The 19,020-nt window shown below is 46.5% G+C and overlaps 1 protein-coding gene across 2 annotated transcripts in view; it reads left to right on the top strand.

The window, feature by feature from the left end:
* The window catches only part of LOC105894600 (glutamate receptor ionotropic, NMDA 2D), a 63,035-nt gene that overhangs the window by 30,186 nt on the left and 13,829 nt on the right, over positions 1 to 19,020 (top strand). Inside the window, exons 2-10 of one of the 2 annotated variants that reach the window (XM_031576311.2) lie at positions 5,407 to 5,758; positions 6,318 to 6,524; positions 7,506 to 7,772; positions 10,132 to 10,451; positions 11,125 to 11,239; positions 15,358 to 15,563; positions 16,492 to 16,660; positions 18,223 to 18,376; positions 18,709 to 18,834. In XM_031576311.2, coding sequence (XP_031432171.1) covers positions 5,465 to 5,758; positions 6,318 to 6,524; positions 7,506 to 7,772; positions 10,132 to 10,451; positions 11,125 to 11,239; positions 15,358 to 15,563; positions 16,492 to 16,660; positions 18,223 to 18,376; positions 18,709 to 18,834 — 1,858 coding nt within the window. In that variant the 5' untranslated portion in view covers positions 5,407 to 5,464. Of the gene's footprint in view, positions 1 to 4,610; positions 5,759 to 6,317; positions 6,525 to 7,505; positions 7,773 to 10,131; positions 10,452 to 11,124; positions 11,240 to 15,357; positions 15,564 to 16,491; positions 16,661 to 18,222; positions 18,377 to 18,708; positions 18,835 to 19,020 lie in introns of those variants that run through there. The other variant, XM_042709144.1, reaches the window with a different exon arrangement.

Raw genomic sequence — 19,020 nt, 5'->3', positions numbered from 1 at the left:
TGCAGGTGATGGACAGGAGGTGAAAACAACAGATCTCAGACCAGCTGCTGGAGGCAGGGAGGAAGTGGAGCGCTACGGACTGGAATACATTATGAGGCCAGATCCACCCAGGAAACATTTTGGCGTTACAGGGACTAAACCAAATGCATCCATCTAAAGACATCTCTGCATTCTCGCATCTGCAGAGGCCACCACATAATGCCTGTGAACAGAAGTGTTTGACCACAGGTGTTCTGTCTTTTTGATGCGCTTAGGGGGACTCTCATGTTTGTGTGTGTGTGTGTGTGCCTGTGAGTGTGTGTCAATGTGTGTTGAGAGTTGGCAGCTGTGTGTCCCATGTGCCAGACGTGTTGGCGAGGTCTGCAGTGTGTGCCGGTGTGTATGAGCTTAGCCTAATCTGCATCAATGTGTGTGTGTGTGAGAGAGAGCATGTGCTGGTGTGATATGTAATTTGAGTGTCTGCCAGTGTGTTCATGCATGTAGCAGACCAGAGGCTGTGCCCGTGAGAGTGTGTGTTTGTATTTGTGTTTGTTTTTCATGTTGTGCTATATGCCTCCGTCGAGATGTGGTTGAAAATATAATATTATTTGGTATTTCTTGCCATAGGTAGGTGTGTACAATTCATGTGCTGTTTTTTCTTTTTTGGATATGGGCAGCTGCAGGCATATACCCGTGACCGGTAGTCTGTTAGGGCTGTGCGGTGTGCATCCAGTGTTTTCAGCATCCAAGTATGTGTGTGGAAGTGCCCAGATGTGAGGGTTTGTGTGTGTGTGTGTGTGTGTGTGTGTGTGTGTGTGTGTGTGTGTGTGTGTGTGTGTGTGTGTGTGTGTGTGTGTGTGTGTGTGTGTGTGTGCGTGTGTGTGTTTCTGTGTGTGGGAGGGCACTTGCACCAGGAGACAGGCTTAATATGCTCCCCTCATTATCAAATCGGTTGTCTTCACATTCACTGACAGTTACACAGCACGTAAGCATAGAGACCAGCTCATGTAAAAAACAAAACAAAACAAAACAAAACAAGGCACTACCGAACAGAAAACCCTCATTACATTGTTCACCATGCAGATTCAAAATGGAACATGCAAGGCATGGCCTGTCTTTCAAAAACCACCTTACTGTCAATTACCTACTCGGTTTCACTGAAACCTAAATAGGACTACACTCTCAGCCTGAAATTGGTCCCTTGCAAATTTCACAAAACCCCTGACTGAATTGGAAATGAATACATTGCCATTGTGTGCAAATGACTGAAGCAATAGCTTACGCGTTTGTAAAAACATGAATATATGACTCTTGGCTTGGGTTATTTCCCATTCAAAGCTTCTTGCCCAAGGTGTGTGGTGTAGCAGCTGTTGCCTCACTTCATCAGGTTGTGCGTCTCGTGAGGTAGCTGGTTTTGAAAAAGCCACCAGGACCCAGTCTGAAGGGGCTTGTACTGGACAATGTTCTCCATGGTTGTCGCAGTTAGAGCGGCTTGTACTGGGGAATGTTCTCCAGGGCTGTTGTAAGCGTCCGTAAGATGTTCCCTGTCATGTATTTTTTGGAAGCTTGAGCTTGGGCTGAAATAAATAAAATATGTTGCAATTCCTCTACCATCCTTTAACACTCAATTCCAAATTCCTCACTAATCATGTTATTTTTGTTTCTGTTTACAGAAGTTTGCCTGAACTCAGGTCCAATTCAAGTTATAAATTGTGCAACTACCCATTGTCTTGTCACAGCTGGGAGGATATGATTTGAATATCAGAAGTGGGCTCATATTAGTTCCCCCCCCCCCCCCCCCCCCCCCCCCCGTCCAGCTATCACTGTCGTCCCCTGTAGCTTTGACTGAAATTATTCCTGTATTATCATCAAGAAAAGCAGCATGGGGTGCAAAGCACAGGATGCCCCTGGTGTCTTCTGTTTATGTCAGACAGGTGATGATGAAAACGTGCCTGTGTGGTCCCGCTAATAATGCATCAGTGTTGGTATAGCCCGGCTAATCAAAGCGGTGCAGAGTGGGGCGGAGGTGGATATCTGCATAAAAGTCCCCGTCCTGAAAGCCTTTGTGACATTCATAGGCATATTTAACTCGCCCTCAAAAGGCTGGCCGGCTGCCAGGGGAGTTTGGTAAGAATTCATTCAGGTGCTTTATTTTTTTTGATAGTGCTGAGTAAGAGGCAGCTTGTGTGCGCGAATGGGAGACTCAGTGGCACAGGAATGGATGCTGCTGGTGTAGACGCAGGATCTTCACTGATGTAAAACAAAAAAAAAATAAAACATAATAAAAAGAGATTGTTCCAAAAGAGAACGGCAGTAGCAACAAAGCATGGAGAATATGCTGAAAATTATCCCTACTTGCACCAGTAAACATTCTGTTATGCACAAGAGCAATTTAAAAGCCTTAACCTATCCTCTGCAGTAGCTTCTGCATGGTAATAAAAAGGCAGCCTGTTGAAGCCGAGCGTGCATAAATACTGTGTGCAGTAGTGTTTACTGCACTGGTGGGGCCACACTGTTCCTATACACAAAGCCAACCATCTCATCTGCCAGATAAAAGACTGATGCGGACTGGAACGTGTCCAGAAAAAGACACAGCTCCAACTGGACAATGTGTAAGGTTGCTCCCATTCAAACTCAACGCTCTCATTTATCATTTTTTACATAAGGGCTGGTCACCAGATGAGTCAGGTTTTAATTATCCTCCTGTAGCGATGGGCTGTGCTGCTGCTGCTTTAATTTGCACGTGCAGGGTAACAACAAGTAGCATTGTGCGTCGGAGAATAGCCCTTCGATGGCAGAGTTAGTGATGGATTAGGGGGCCGTTTGTCACTTGGATGGCTTTTGATAGCCGGGGTCATCAAAGCATAGGCGTAACGCTTTACGACAGGTGTTTACAGCAACACTCGTAATGGGGGGGAGGGGGTGGGAGAGAATGCAGTGGCTCAGCATACCTTCCCACGTGCCTCAGACACACCACAGCCCTGCCTGCTGTAATGTGCTATCAGCCCGACTGCCCGTGAACCTGCTCTGCCAAGGCTATGCTATGTGCCTGTGTGAGTGAGTCAATGTCTGTGAGTGTGGGTGTGGGTGTGGGGGAGAGACAGAGAGAGAGAGAGAGAGAGAGAGAGACAGTGAGAGAATTAATGTGAGTGTGTAGGCTCCGTGTGCCATTATATGAATGTACATCTATACATTTAAATATGTGCTTATTTGTCCTCTTTTTATTTATGAATTGTGTTGTCTTTTAATTCATTGGGGGGCTGTATATTGTGTGTGTGTGTGTGTGCACATGTGCGTGTGTGTTTTTATGCGCGTAAGTGTGTATGTGTGCATGTCTGTGTGTGTGTGTGTGTGTGTGTGTGTGTGTTCGCATGAGGCGAGTGTGTAGGGTGTGTAATAACTTTGTGCAATGCTGCTGCTCGGCTTCAGAGGACACATGGCACAGCGCTGCACAGCAACTGCACAGCAACGGTCAGCCGAGTCTTAACTCTCAACAGGCAGTGATTGAAGTGTGGGGCAATTAACACAGGCAGTGTAAGGCGCCTACAGTACCCTGTTTTAAGACCCAGCTCTGTGGACCAGTATAATCATCTGTGAGGAATTATGCATCAGTACTCCCCAGCATAATCAGCTGTGTTGAATAACATATCACCTCACGACAGTGTAATTATCTATGTAGACTGTTCTAATAAGTGTGTGGAAGACTACATTACTGCATTGCTATGTAAATGTCTGTGTGGAATGGTGCAGTCTCATCTGCGATGCGAGACCATATAGCTGCATAGGATTAGAACAGGGTTGGAGAGAGGTTTTTTTGTTTTTAAACACGTAGGGAAGAGAGTGTGAGTGCACACTCACACACTCACACACACACACGCTCAATCACTCACACACACTCTTCACAAAATATATAGAGTTTACTACAGCTCCATAAATATCAATACTTTATTGTGTCCTCACCACAGGCGGCTGTAATGGCTTCAATGCAGGGTAGCGTGCCGACAACGAATCACAGCATACTGTACAGTCAGAGCCCTCTTTTCTCCTTCTCTTCCTGCCTCCTTTGTTCCTTCCATCCCTCTATCTGTCTGTCTGTCATGCACACGCTCCTTTTTTCCCCTCATAACCAGAGGTTCGCCAATATGTTTGTTTAAGCCAAACACGTATATGCGTCCTGGTAATCAATATTTCTCTCTCCCATATTTTATTCTTCAGTTCCCTCCCTCCCTCTCCTCTCTCCCCCTCTACTCTCCCCTCTGCATCCCATCGTCTTATTCATTAGGACTATATTTACCTCTCTCCCAGATACTGAACGTTCTTATCCAATCTGTCTTTCCATTTCTCTCCCTCTCTCTCTCTCTCATTCTGTCTCATTTCCTCAGAATCTCTTTCCTTCTGTTGTTCTGTGCTCCCCGTTCCTCGGAAGGAACCATCAGGGTCAGAGAGAGAGAGACAGACAGTCGAAAAAGAAGGAAGGGATGGAGAGGTAGAGGACCAAGGGTGAGGAGGAAAGGGAATATTATGTCAGCAAACTGTATGATTCAAAGCAATTGCATTAGCACCTGAAGTCATGAAAAACAGTTAGAGAGAGGGAGAGAGAGAGAGAGGGGGGGGGGGGGTAGTGAGGGGGAGGTTGAAAGAAAGAGGGGAAGGGAAGGGAGGTTGGCACCGAAAGTAAATTGAAAATGATTTGCCAAGATGTGTGTGTGTGTGTGTGCGTGTATGGATATGTGTGTGCTACAAATTCAGTGCGGGTGTGTCTGCTGCATTAACCCTAATATCTTTCAGTCAATCACCTCACGGCTGTACGTGGGGGTGTATAGTCTTTATTGCCTATGCATTTGTGTATGTGTTCAGTACAGTATGTGGGAGTTGGCTTAATTGTTGTTATTATTCATGCAACTCCATAACCACCCCCCCATCTCTGTATGCTATTTACACACTCCCCCTCAATTACTATATGTCTCCCTCACTCTTTCCGTCCTCCTCTGCGCTGCTATTTTCTTACCTCTCATTGTTCCTTTGCAGCCTGTAGCCTAAATAATACCTATTTCATCTTCTGTCCCTTTCCTCTGTTTTTTTTTTCTTTTTCTTTCTTTGCCCTTCTCTCACTCCCCCTCTCTCACTTGTTTTTGTTTGCCTTCCTCAACTCATTGGCACTGCTCCCCTCACTCTATTACACTCTAACTAGATTCCACCACAGGCACATTCCCCTTCTCCTTTTCCTTCCTCTAGTTTTCAATCTCTCCTTCTCTCCTCTGTCTTTTTCAATCTCTCCTTCTCTCCTCTGTCTTTTTCAATCTCTCCTTCTCTCCTCTGTCTTTTTGTCAGCCACCCCCCCTCCCCCCTGTTTTGTCGTCCATCAAGCTGTCTTTCTTCATGCCTGTTTTCCTGTCTTTCTCCCGTTTTTTTTTTTTCCCTCCTCAGGCACCTCCTTTCTGTGCACGCTGCAGCTCAGCTCCCCCCGATCTCCTCGTCCGTCGCCATGGCAGTGTTACCCGCCCTCTCTCTCCTGCTGGTCCTGACCGAGTGGGTGGGGTCGGTAGGCTCCTCCCCTCACCTTCTGCTGCGGCCTCGCGAGCGGGAGCGGGAGCGAGACCAGGCCGTGACGATGAACTTCAACATTGCTGTGATCCACGCTGGTGCCAGCGCCCACGCGGAGGCCGTGGCGTCCGGGGCCGGGGGCCGGGTCCTCTACCCGGGGTTCGGCCGCGTCTACAGCAGCCTGGGGGAGAGCGTTGTCACACAGTGGGGCTCTGCCAATGTCATTTGGCTCCAGGTCAGTGCCTTAAATGCAGTCGTCTAATGTATAATAATTTATCTCTAGTTTGGGTCGGTACCATTGGCCAGGTCAATTCAATGGGGGATCAAAAATCAGTAATGTTAAATATTGAAGGGTAAGCCAAATTAAAAAAAGCTCTCTGCACACACAAAATCAGAGACTGGAATTTGCAGGAGAAGCATAACTTGGCAGGGAAAGCCCAACATGAAAAGTTGAACACAGAACTCTAGGAATATGAAGTGCTCTTCATATCACTGCTGGATGGAGATCTTGACCTAATTAGCGGAAATGAATTGTGAAAGAACAGAGTGGGAGCTTGATAGGAAAATTATTTGAATATGATTTGAATGTGAATCACATGCCAAAAGCTTTCAGGTTGAATATAATTTCATTTCAGCCTCAGCCTGAATGTGAATTGCTTTGAATGTCAATTGAATATCATCTCCCATGTAACCTAGATGTGAATCGCTTTCAGAGTGTTTAATATCATTTCAGTGTACCCTGACCGTGGATTGCTGTGGACTGTGAATTGTGCTCTTGTGTAAACGGTCCTCAGGTGAACGACAGCAGTCCCAGGACCCTGCTCTCTCAGCTGTGCGACCTGCTGGCGGCGAGGCCTCTGCAGGGGCTGGTCTACGAGGAGGAGAGGCCGCCGCCCCTCGCCTGGGGGCCCCTGGCCCCGATGCTGGAGTTCGTCTCGGCCCAGACCGGGCTGCCCATCGTGGCCGTGGGCGGCGGAGCGGGGCTGGGTAGAGTTCCACAGGTAGGCTTTTGGGGCTCGCTTGTCCTATAGTGAGACGGTGGATGCTGCGCTCCTCCTGCTGGTGCAAATGGGACGAGGGAGGCGAGAAATCTCACAACAATGTGAATGAATCAACACACTCAACTTGTTGCATCCCACTGGCGTATTTGCTTTCCTTAACTCGTATGAATCACAAGCTCATAGGGAAATGGGGAAAATGGTTTTCCGAGCGATTCTCACATCCTGTGCCTGAGTCACGCCACTCAGGCCCTCTTACTTTAAATCAGTGTATTGGACGTTCCGCTGTGAGTTCTAATGCTAAGAACTCAATCAGACGGTTTGCAGCCCCGTGCGGCGGCTGCACCAGCCCGGTAGAGGAGCCTGCTGTGGGGGGAGTTTCTGCTCAGTCTCCGGTGCCTGTGGCGGTGATGGCATTGGAGACTGGATAAATGAGCAGGAGAAGGGGTGAGAGGTTAAACATCACCGCCGCGGGGCTTTTGGTCGATTCCTTTGTTTCGCGCTACCCTGTAAACGGCCTCAATCTGGCCCGCATTACTTGCCTTTGATTAGCTGTGCATGTATTGAGCCAGTGTGTGGGGGGGGGGGTGTTTGTGTAGCCAGCAGACATAACAAGGATAGCTGTATGACCTCATCGTTCCCAAGCAGTAGAAAGTGAGTCAAAACAAAACAAAAAAATGCCCCTATAACTACAAATGTCTTTTAAAACAGTTTACTCGTGAGGAATGAGATCGAATCCCTTTGATGGTGTTACTTTGAAGCTCATTCCCAAGTATACTATTTTTCTCCAAACATAAATTAAATCTGTATGGGACAGACCTTACTGCTCTGTCCTAATGTTTTTTCCATCACTGCCTGCAGTTACTGTAGCTCCTGCCCATAAAAATAATCATTAAAAAAATCAATTCCCATGGTGCATCACACAGCCAATAAATAGACTGATGTCATGGGAAATGTAGTTTTTCTTTGTGGTCCTCTCTGCAGGAGGTGGGGTCCATATTCCTTCAGTTCAGTGCCTCTACAGCCCTCCAACTTGAGGTGATCTTCGAGGTGCTGGAGGAGTACGATTGGACGGCCTTCTCAGTAGTGGCCACACGTCACCATGGTTACCAGGACTTCCTGTCTGTGGTGGAAGGCTTGACTGACGGCTCGTTCATCGGCTGGGAGAAGAAGAGTGTGGTCATGCTGAACCTGACCGACGACCCAGGGGGGGCGCGGACACGCAGGCTGCTCAAAGAGAATGATGCACAGGTATGAAGAGAGGACTCTCGCTCCCTTTCATCGAGCTTGTCATCGTCCTTGTGTTACAGTGACTCACTCTCGTTTCTCTCACTGGTATTCTCATGCGCTGAATCACCCACTCACCCACACAATCGATCACTTTTTCATTAAAGCGCTCACTCTCATTCACGCGCTCACCCAGACATGTATTCACTTTTCATGTTCATTAGCTTACCAGCTGCCACTCACTCACCAACTCAGCCACTCATGCATGTAATCGCTCTCACTTGTTTGATCACGTATTCATTAAATGCTTCACTCTCGCTCACTCACCAATCCACTTAACCTGTCACTTGCATTTAATCACTCACTCACCTGCTTTATCACTTACTCATTCACTCAAGCACCTAATCTCACTCGTTCACTCACTCACTCACTCACTCACTCACCCACTGATGTGTTGCTCCTCCCTTAGGTGAAATTCATCAGGCTTGGTCTTTTTTGCATTTTCTCTCCATTTGAACCAACACTCTCACGTCTTTTCCTCTCTCATCTCTCCCTTTTCTTTTCTCCCTCCTGTTGTCTCCTTTGTCCTCTGTGGTCATCTCCTCCCTCACCGTGTGCCTCAATTGCTGCTTCTTTCGTTCTCCATTCCCTCACTCCTGCGTTCTCTCCCCACCTCCTGCTACCCACAGTCTTATGTCCTGCTACTCCCCCCCTCCCCAACCTCCCTCCCTCCCTCTGTTCCTCTCTCCCTCCTCCCACCCCCCTCTCACCCCCCAACCTCTATTACCATCTCTTTTCATGTCTCTCCCTTTCTCTCTCGCTCTCTTCCTCTATCTCTTTTTTTCCTTCTCTGCGTGTTGTGGTCTCTGTTAGTTTGCGACTGGGTTTCACCCCTTTAATGTCCCTGGCTGGCCCGTGGTGTTGGCCGCGTGTGTTATTCTATTCATTGGGTGCCTTCAGAGCCTGTGTCAGTGTTAATGTAACATAGTGCCTGTCATGGCATAGCCTGTGCGCAGTGCATTAACCCTTGCCCTGTCCTGGCTCCCTGTGTGTCGGTGGGAATGAGCAGCTGGACTCTCACTGGGCCACGCGAGGCATTAACGCCGCTCTCCTTCACTCTCAATGTCACTGGCTCACGTTCCCCCACTTCCCTTCATGGCCACTGCTCTCCCTCTTCTCTCCTCTCTTCCTCTCTCAAGCACAGGTGAACCCAGGTTCATTTTCTACCTGAATATCTCTCTTTTCTTTGTCTCTGCTCTCTTTCTCTCTCTCTCTGTATCTCTTTCTCTCTCTTTCTCTCTATCTCTGTATCTATTTCTCTCTCTCTCTCTCTCTCTCTGTGTATCTCTCTCTCTATCTCTGCCTTCCCCCTCTCACGGTTTCACTGCCTCGCTCGCAAACACCCACACCCCCTTGCCACACTCGCGCACAAACACATACATTCTCATTAATTCTCCCTCTCTCCATTTCTCCCCCTCTTACTTGCTCACACAAACACACACTTTCATTAAATCCCTCCTTCTCTCTCCTCCTTTCTCTCTCTCTCTCTCTCTCTCGCTCCCTCTCTCCCTTACAGTGGCTTTCACTGTCTCTCTCAATTTAAATGGAACTTTATTGGCATGGCAAGCAGGATTGTTTTTTGCCAAAACATTACAGCATAAAATTCAATTAAGGTTGAATAGTCAAAATCCCCGCTTACCCTCGGCCTTCTCTCTCTCTCTCTCTCTCTCTCTCTCAGTCTCTCTGTATCTCTTCTTTTCCCTCTGTGCTCCTCTCATTTCTCTCTTTTCCTTCTTTTCTGTTTTGCTGCTCTTCTCTTGATTCTCTTTCTCGCCTTTCATCTTCCCCTCTTTATTTTTCTCATCTACCCATCTTTCCCTCTCCCCCTGCCCTTGTTCCTTCCTCCCTTCTCGCAGATGATCCCCAGGCATGCCCTAACACCAACCATCAGTAACGACTTCTCTGCTCTAAAGTCATCAGACATGTATGCAAATATTATTATTCCCCCTTATAACTCTCCTCTCCCCCTCTCTCCCCTTCTCCCTCTGCTCCTGCTTTATCCTCTCTGCCTTTATCCTCACTCCCGACTCCTCTTCTACTCCCCCTCTTTTTTATGGGTTTCGCTCAATTTTTCTGCCTCTCCTCTCCTGTTAATTCCTGTCCTCTCGGTGCCTCTCTTCTCGTGTTTTCCTTTTCTCCTTTTCCCTTTCCTTCTCTTGGTTCCTTTCTTCTTCTCTATCGTCTCTTCTTTTCCTTCCTCTACTCTTGCCTACTTCTCTCTTCTCTCCGGTGCTTTCCTTTCCTCTCCTCTCCTCTCCTCTTGTCTCTTCTTCTCTCCTTGTATTTTCTCCTCTCCTCTCCTCCTCTCTCTCCATTGCCCCAGGTGCGGTTGTTGTACTGCTCCCAGGAAGAGGCTGACCTGGTGTTCCGTTCGGCCTGGGCAGCAGGTCAGGCTGGTGCCTCTCACATGTGGTTTGCCGTGGGGCCTGCTCTGTCAGGGCTTAGCCTGGAGGGTCTCCCCAAGAGGCTGTTCGCTGTGCGTCCGCAGGGCTGGAGGGACGAGCCCCGCAAGCGGATCGCACAGGGTGTATCCGTGTTGACCCACGGAGCTGTGGCGTTACGCAAAGACACCGGAGGGACAAACTTTGTCACCAACTGCCAGACAGACGCCAACGGCACACAGAGAGTGCACGGGAGGATAAAGTAAGGCACCATTGTCATAGATTTAATGCCAGCATTCTTGCCATATCTATCTGGCTATTTGTTTTCAAGTCTACATGATTCTACATGAAATCCACTCTACTGCACTGACAGCAGGTTCAGTTATTAGAGCAGCTCCCAGACTGGTTTGTCATTTTTGCATGGATATCCTCAGGGGTAAACCGATTCTTGCACCTGTTTTGACACTTTGTCACTTTTGGCAAGCTGATGCGGAACCAAAAGAGTTAGCCCAGGTCTTTGGGAAAAAAAGCACAGAATTGCCAGTTAGGTGAATGAACTCTCTAAAGAAAGCTTCATTTTACTGCCACTTGCTGTCTACTGTCAGTAACTGCAGAGCTCTTTCATTTTAGGCAGATTTGTCACTCAGACCCTACATGTTTAACTACAAACCAGTAATGGAAGGAAACTGCATTTCCCGCCCAAACACAGGGTCAGGTGGTTGACCCAAAAAATACATCCACAAACCAATTTACAGGACTATCAAGTTTATTTTCTGTAACCGTTTGACCATAAGGACATTATCTCTGTTTTTACCTTGTATTAATCACAAACCAGTCCATGTTTATACGTCTAAGAAGCAACACTGCATTTCTGCACAACCTGTTTTCTTCATACAAGACTGTCACTCACCATCCATTCTTTCTGTTTGTCTCAGATACTTCAACAATATCACCCTTGCCGGGCGGGATTACTCCTTCAACAGTGAGGGCTACCTGGCCAATCCATCTCTCGATGTCATTTCCTACATGCCGGACAGAGGCTGGGAGGACGTAAGCAAACCCACGGAAAACCTCTTCCCATCTCCTGCCTCTTTTCCCCTGCCGAGCCGCTAAGATCCGACTCACGGTCCCCACACAGACACCACGCAGTGGAGCCTCTCAGATAAGAATCACGGCCCGCTGTGCCTAGTGGCTTTGCTCACAATGTCTAGATGGGATGGTTTGATAAGCGGAGCCAGGGTTAGGTTCTGTCAGTGGCATCTCTGTTGTCAGTGTCGGGGGGGGGGGGGGGGGGGGGGGGGGGTGAAGTTTCGCCCACAGTGTGGTTGTGTCCCACAGACCCACAGAGTGCCATGGCTGCCTCGACAGACTCGAGAGAACGAGCGGCTCATTATTAATGACAGTCCACTGACATTGACCTCAAAATCATGTGGCAGTGGAACTGCCTGAAAAACAAAATTTAGGGAGGAACGAGGGAGAATGCATCTAAACGATGGATCACCCTGACAACAGACTCAAACAGGAAAGGTGAATCACAGTAGGAACACAGTATGTGTTCACAGTGTCATAGAATAGGATAACATATATAGCACCCATAACAAGATATGCACAGCACAATAAATGCCAAAAAGCAACATAAAAAGATAACAACACAGATACACACAAACTCAATGATACTTGAGTACTTCCCTTTGGGTCATATCTGTTGAAATTCCAATTTATTCAACATTGAAATGGGAAATGGACTTAAAATTCTGCTCCATGAAATAAACCCAAATGGAGATGGATTTAATCCTCAAACCGGGACATGGCACTCCGAGGGAATGCTGTAAGAGGCATGGGCGCTGGTTGGAAAGGGGAGGACAGATTGAGAGCGAAGTGGGAAAGTGGAAAAGATTTGACAGCGCACACACTACCGTTGGGAAGAGGCACAAATGCATGCTGTATGCACAAATGCCCCAGAGAGCGAAGTGAGTGAGCGGGGAGGCGCAGCGAGCGCCAGCTCCAGGTAGGAGAGTTCAGGGAGACCACGCTGCCTCGGGCACGCTGAAAGGTTGAACGCGGCTCATTTAGACTCCCACAACGCCATCAAAAGTCAGGACTGTTACGTCTCTTTTGTCTCCTGCCTTTGAAAGCATTGCTGTTGGGTGCTGTGTGCCCTGTCAGAACCTTCACAGTGAAACAAACAAATAGTCTCAGACAGAGAAACAAACAACAGCCTCTAAAATATTTTTTATTGTGGGTCTCTCTGAGCAGCAGTAACTCCCCTCCAGTCTTTAGACCTCAGTTCTTCAGAGCCAGCTAGCTGAGTGATACCACCCCCAGTTTGTGGTTGTGTACTGCAGCAACCCTGATATCCATGTAATGGAGTCTGCCTCTCTTTCCCTCTCTGAGGTTTGTAGTTTCTTGTAAGGCTCTAAAATTAAGAATGGTTGGCTTCCGTTTCTTTCTGGAAATCAGATGTTTCCTTGTATTTTTCTGTCAGTGGGCTAGAAGTCTATATCTGAGTGGTTATGTTGTTAAAACACTGCGTGAGCACTATTTTGTGAACACTATGTTCTTTGGCAGAATGCTCAGACTGCTTTTTTTTTTTGCTTATTCCTTTTAAACGAAGCAGAATTATTCAGTTTTGTTTGTTTAGATGTCACTTTTGATTGCTTTTCAATTTCAGCTTCGGTTTCCATCCATTTCAGTCGTTATGTTGTTTTTAGGATGGTAAGGTGATAGCTGAGAGAGGAGAAAAAAAATAAATACAAATGTAATAATAACAGAAAAGGTAATTTAATCAGGGTAGATGGTTAATCTTTTAACCACGCATTGTCAATTATATATTATAATAATATTGTAAGTAATATGATTTAACTGGAGTTTTTACAGTGTCAGTGATGTGAAAAGTGTTTAATTAAAAAAAGACCTCAAATACAAAATTGCAGGCATGTTGGAGACTCAGTAAGGCATTCTTAGTGATCGTCACTTATCAGCTGATCTTATAAATAAAGATTTCAGTCTAGCTAAGCCAAGGTTCCCACCAATGGTGGATGAGTATGCAGTTCTGGCTCTTTGTTATTCTTGGATGGAGCTCCTGTCTCTTGTGCTCTTTTGTTTCTGGTTTTGATCATTTTCTTGGCCCTTGGTTCGACGTTGTTGAAGTTAAGATGTCTTTCTTTTTCTGACATGTCATGCCCTAAATAGCTACTATACTGCACATGGTGTGAGAGGTAAGCAAAAAACCCCAGTTGAACATATCTGAGGACATAAAAGAGGACTATACCGACATGACAGTCAGTGCTTTGCATCATTAGCATGTAGATATCAGAGCTAGAGGCGCTTTTTGGAGGAGAAAAAAATGCTCACTCACACCCTTATCCACCACAGCCTCCGTACTTTTGACATGTCATGCATATTTTATAGATCTATGTTTTGTTCGGAAAGCTAAAGTACAAGCTGGTACCACCTGTTTGGATGTGCTTCTTTTAACCACTGTGGTAGGCTCTCTGGTGTCTGCATCTCACGGTGAAAAGACAGCTGTTCAGCTCGGAAACGTGCCCCCCACCCCCCACCCCCCACCCGCCCAACCCACTTCTGCAGCCCCTCCCTTGTGTTTACTGTTGCATTCTTGCTGGTGCCGCCAGTTCAGTTTCTAGTAAACTGCTGAATAGGTAACAGGAAGATGTGAATGTGGAGGCATTGTATATGTATAAATCAACTGATTAATGGTTGGGATAAGGGAAGATTAAAGCATTCACTACCCAAGTTGCCTGTGGTTTTGATAAAAACAGAAAGCCCATGAATTATTCAATCTGACAATCAATCAGGAGTGAGGTTAAATCAATAAGTGTGTTTAAAAAAAAAAAAGCTTAGATTCGGCACTGGCTTTGCTGTAACTGCTAATTGCACTAGCATAGCTGTTGCAGCGCTGCAACCTTAAGTGGGCTAACAGCCCTACATAGGCAAGGCCCTGCAGGAGCCAACCTGCTGACTACTGCCTTTTCCTTTGAATCCCTTTCAATTAGCTTGCCTCTGCCTCGGCCCTCAGGTCTCGTTGAGTATGAACCCAGGATAAGGGACGGACAAGCACTTACTGCGCCACAGCAATCTGCCCATTACACCTACGGTATATGTGCTGTCTCTGCTTTTATTGAATATTTAATATTCTTTTCACAATGACTCGGGCCCATTACTGTGGCTTCTGCCAGCACATGCCGCTTTGCTGTCGGGAGAAGCACAGCGGACTGTTAGCAATGATTAGCTTAGGTCAGTGGTGCCCCTGGGGAATTGTGTGGTCCTCGGCGTACGGGTGGATTAAAAAACAGCCCTGCTGTAGCTATATATCTGCATATGAATGCAGAGAGTTTTGAAGGGTTGTAAGTCATTTGGATGTGAGGTGCCAGCTAGCGTAGTTGTACTTCAAGGTCTCCAACAAACCTCAGAAAATGAAGGAATTTACCTCATCTATTCAAAAGCTCATTTATTTAAAATGGGTGACCACGTTTTATGACTATTAATTTAGTAGTAGTTCACTGAGTATTTAGTCCATGGCATTGACGTTGTTGTAGTCTTGCTTAACCAGGTAAGTTAACTTTAGGGGAGACACTGTACAGAATGAAAAAAAATTAAAAAAGGGAAACTTTGCCTAAAATATTGTAAATATAATGAGAGAAGTCTTAATTTGAATTGTTTTGTTCAGCAGTTGTTTACGTCATACCCTGCAATATACAGCAGTGCCCTTCTGACAGACCTCCAAAAGCTCCGTCTCCGACTGAAATAATGGAACACTACGTTTCTCCCTTGCCATGTGCCCATTTGACCCCCCTTGCTTTCTGTCTCTGGGAAAAAAGACCGTGACCTTTCACTGTCACACAGCACTTAGTGAAACACCCAAAGTCCCCCAACAGAGCGCCCAAGGAGAGAACTGCAGGAAAACACTGCTCATTTTTCACTGCCTCCGAATGTAGAGCTGCACTCGCCAGCCACAGAATACAGGACCTTGTTAGGTAATGACTCCCTGCAATGGCCTTGCGCTTCTTCCACATTGCAGTTGAAATGAGTTGAGCCCCCATCTGACCTTTGACTGTGGTGTGATTAGGCCATTTCCATAACAGCATGTGGGGTGGGTGTTGCAGACACAGTACAAGTCAAGCGCTGAGCCTTGCTATGTCTGCCCCTAGGTAGGATCATGGGAGAATGGAGCGCTGCGGTTGCGGTACCACACCTTGTCCCGCTATGGTCAGTTTCTGCAGCCCCCCGATGACGCCCAGCACTTGCACGTGGTCACTCTGGAGGAGCGTCCGTTTGTCATCGTGGAGCTGGCCGACGCCGCCTCGGGCTCCTGCATTCGAGATTCCGTCCCGTGCCGACGGTCCCTCAATACCAGGTCAGAACCCTTGTAATCTATCAGCTGCCTTTCTGCTCTTTGGCCCCGAGCCGCTGTCCTGCTAAGATGGGTCAGAGACAAAGACTTGCTCTCCAGCAGATTTTCAATCATTGATCAGTCACCTTTTGTTTTTTTCGCTGTCCGTTCCACCATTATGTCTGTCCCTTGTAGCTACTGAGTGTGAAGAAGAGAGGAAAGATGGGTTTTAGGGCACTATCTCTGCCTCTCAATCTATCTATCTATCTATATATATATATATATAATATTTCTCAAGATTGTCTGAAATGGTAAGGGTTATTTCCTTTCAATCCGGCTTCAGCTCCATTATTTTATTTTCCATCTTTTTGCCTCTGCCCTTCAATGTCAGGTCACACTGCAGGGGGTTTGGGGCTGTGTAAACCTCTAGTACCATTTCAATCAACTTGTCATTCTCGCTCGTTTATTTCTTTGACTCCTCTGGGCACCTCCTCCCAGGTGTAGGTCATGATGTAATCTATCACTCTTAGCCCATGGAACATGTTGGTGGCCATGTTGGGTTTCATGGAGCTAAATAGCCATTTTCGTATATTTCTATCTATTCTCTCTATCATATTTCCAAATCTCCCATTGTTCTGCTGTTCTTTAGTTCACACAAATAAGGAGAGTGAACTTCTTGTCCCTCTTTAAAGCGACATTCCTTTTTTTTTAGTTTGCAGGTTCTACTCCATCTCTCTCTACCTCCCTTTTAATCTGCTTTTCTCTCTCTCTCTCTCTTCTCTGCCCAGTCACCTGCCCTTATTGCAATTCTCCACAGTTGTTCGCTGTTGGCTTCCACCTCTTTCCTTTCCCCTCAACTTGTTTTTTTTGTGTGCAGTCTTCCTTGTTTCCTTTTCAACCTCCCCAACTATACTCATTATTCATTAATCTGCCTCTTCTGCTCCTATCTCAGTACCCTCCAGGAGGGGGTGGCCCCTGTAAAGCAATGCTGCAAGGGCTTCTGCATCGATATCCTCAAGCGCTTGGCCAGGATTGTGGGCTTCACCTATGATCTCTACCTGGTCACGAATGGCAAGCATGGGAAGAAGATTGATGGTGTCTGGAACGGCATGGTGGGAGAGGTAAGACAATAATGGAGTTTGAAGGAGTGATGTGCTGTCAAGAGAAGAGCAGGGCTGGGCACACTGGCTTGTTGGTGTATAATGGGCCTTGACTAGAGAGGCAGTCAGTCCAGGGTGGACTATTGAGTCTCAGCTGTGAGTTTAGGCTGGTTCTTTGGACCTATGCTAATTACCACATGTTGTCATACAGTGTACAACTGACCCCGCTGTTGGCATGTTTGTTGTCTTTGCACTGAGTCCTCTGGGTAGGCTGCATTCTCTGCTGGTTTGGAGGAGCCTCCGGGACTACCAGTGAAATACCACGCGTCTGCTCACAGGAGAGTTATGAGACACTAATGATGGCCTATGTGCTCTTTCAAACTCTCTTTCTCTCACTCTTACTTTCTCTCTCTCTCTCTCTCTGTCTCTCTCTCTGTCTCTCTCTCTCTCATTCTCTCACTTTTCACACACATACACACATATGAAGACGCACACAGACATGCACGCACACACTCAGACAAACACACATACACACACACACACATACACACACACAAATCTCAGTTTTTTCTCAGTTTGTCGGTTCTCTCTTGGATACGATGGCAGTCTCCTGTGTGCGAGGAGCAGGGGGGCTGTTGTTTTGTGAGAGAATTCCCGCTGAGATTTTCACACCCCTGGGGTAGACTTGGTTAAGGCGGTTGCTAGGGAATCGGAAGCAGCTCTTTTTACCGGCACACTCGCAGCCTCTTTTAGCATCTTTCCTGCAGATCTGCAGATCCTTGTCCAATGACGTGACAGCACGCCCCCAGAGACTCAGGCTAAAGGTTATTTTCTCAGGCTAATTTTTTTTCTCCCTCTTTGATTTTTTTTTTACGGTATAGCCCAAAGGCCTCACCAGGATTTGACTTGTATAGCAGCTTGACGCACAGGCAGGCGTATTCACTAAGAGCTGGAAAAGTTGCAGCAGCAGCTCCACTGAAAATAGCTCTCCTTATTCCAGATTGCTGAAAGGGGTTCTCAGGTCTCGTTTAATAGAGATAAACCATTTTTTTTTTTTTACTCTTGGTGGACTTTAGGACAGGGTCCATAGGCTTTTTTAATTGGCCAGTGATATTGACAAATGAAGCCAGGTGGCTTGATTTATTATCGAATCAATGACCTCAGTTAACTTGTTAAGTTGTGAAGAAAGGCCCCAATCTTGCTTAGTGCTGTGCCGACTCCAGCACTCACTTGAGATGAGATCGAACGGGATTGTAGAGAAAATTGTTAAGCTAAGTCGTTTCACTTAACATGTGGGTTAAATGAGGAAGGGAAATGCATTCTCTACATTGATGTTTCTGTATTAATGCATGAATGTGCCTATTAAATAAAAAAAAAGAGCTAAATCATTTTAGGTATCAGGTGTAAATGTGTTTCAAGGCTTTTTTGATGGGATAGATTATTGTAATGATATGTAATCACCAGTTTCTGCTCTAAGTTGGATACCACATAACCCCCTTTTTTTTCCTGTCCTGAGTAAACCATAGAGGTGTACATTTTAAAACTGAAATGATACAGAAATGGCTTATGATTTTCTGAGCTAGGTGGTGTATAAGCGTGCTGATATGGCCATCGGCTCTCTCACCATCAACGAGGAGAGATCAGAGGTGGTGGACTTCTCAGTACCTTTTGTGGAGACTGGCATCAGTGTCATGATCCCCCGTAGCAACGGCACGGTTTCCCCTTCTGCCTTCCTTGGTGAGTGACAGGAGTGACAATAAATTAGGTCTGGATAGTCAACCACCCCGAGGCCTCTTATCTAAGCAGTGTTTTGTTAAGATAAGTTGTAAGATGTTTGATTGTTGTCATTGATATACCTGCATGATATGGTGGATCATATGAAACTGGCACTGTTAATGTCAATGTTATCCTGTTAATCATATGAATAGATGGGAACAAAAAAGGATAGCTGACAAATATTCCTCTTCCTGTCTTTCCTTACAGAGCCTCATGAAATATATCAGAGTGCTATATACGTTTGAGAGATATTGAAATACACATTTTCCTCTTCTTTTATTTCACCCTTCCAGAGCCTTACAGTCCAGCTGTGTGGGTGATGATGTTTGTCATGTGCCTGACGGTAGTTGCGGTGACCGTCTTCATCTTTGAGTTCCTCAGCCCAGTCGGCTACAACCGCAGCCTTCAGAGTGCCAAAAGTGAGTGGTCATCAATTTTGGTGGTCATGCTGTTTCCACAGAGCGACTTGATCACGTAACTCAAATGATGGCCACGTCGAAACAGCCTTCTTTGCAGCTCAAATACAGCAGTATGAACAGAGCTGTCCAGCAGTGTGAGGCGTGTTTGTGGAAGAGGCCAATAACAACATTCATCACTTGGCCTGA

The sequence above is a fragment of the Clupea harengus genome, chromosome 11 (genome assembly GCF_900700415.2).
Source record: "Clupea harengus chromosome 11, Ch_v2.0.2, whole genome shotgun sequence".
Taxonomy (NCBI): domain Eukaryota; kingdom Metazoa; phylum Chordata; class Actinopteri; order Clupeiformes; family Clupeidae; genus Clupea; species Clupea harengus.
The sequence above is the reverse complement of the archived record's forward strand: the minus strand, read 5'-3'. Positions and strand labels throughout refer to the sequence as shown.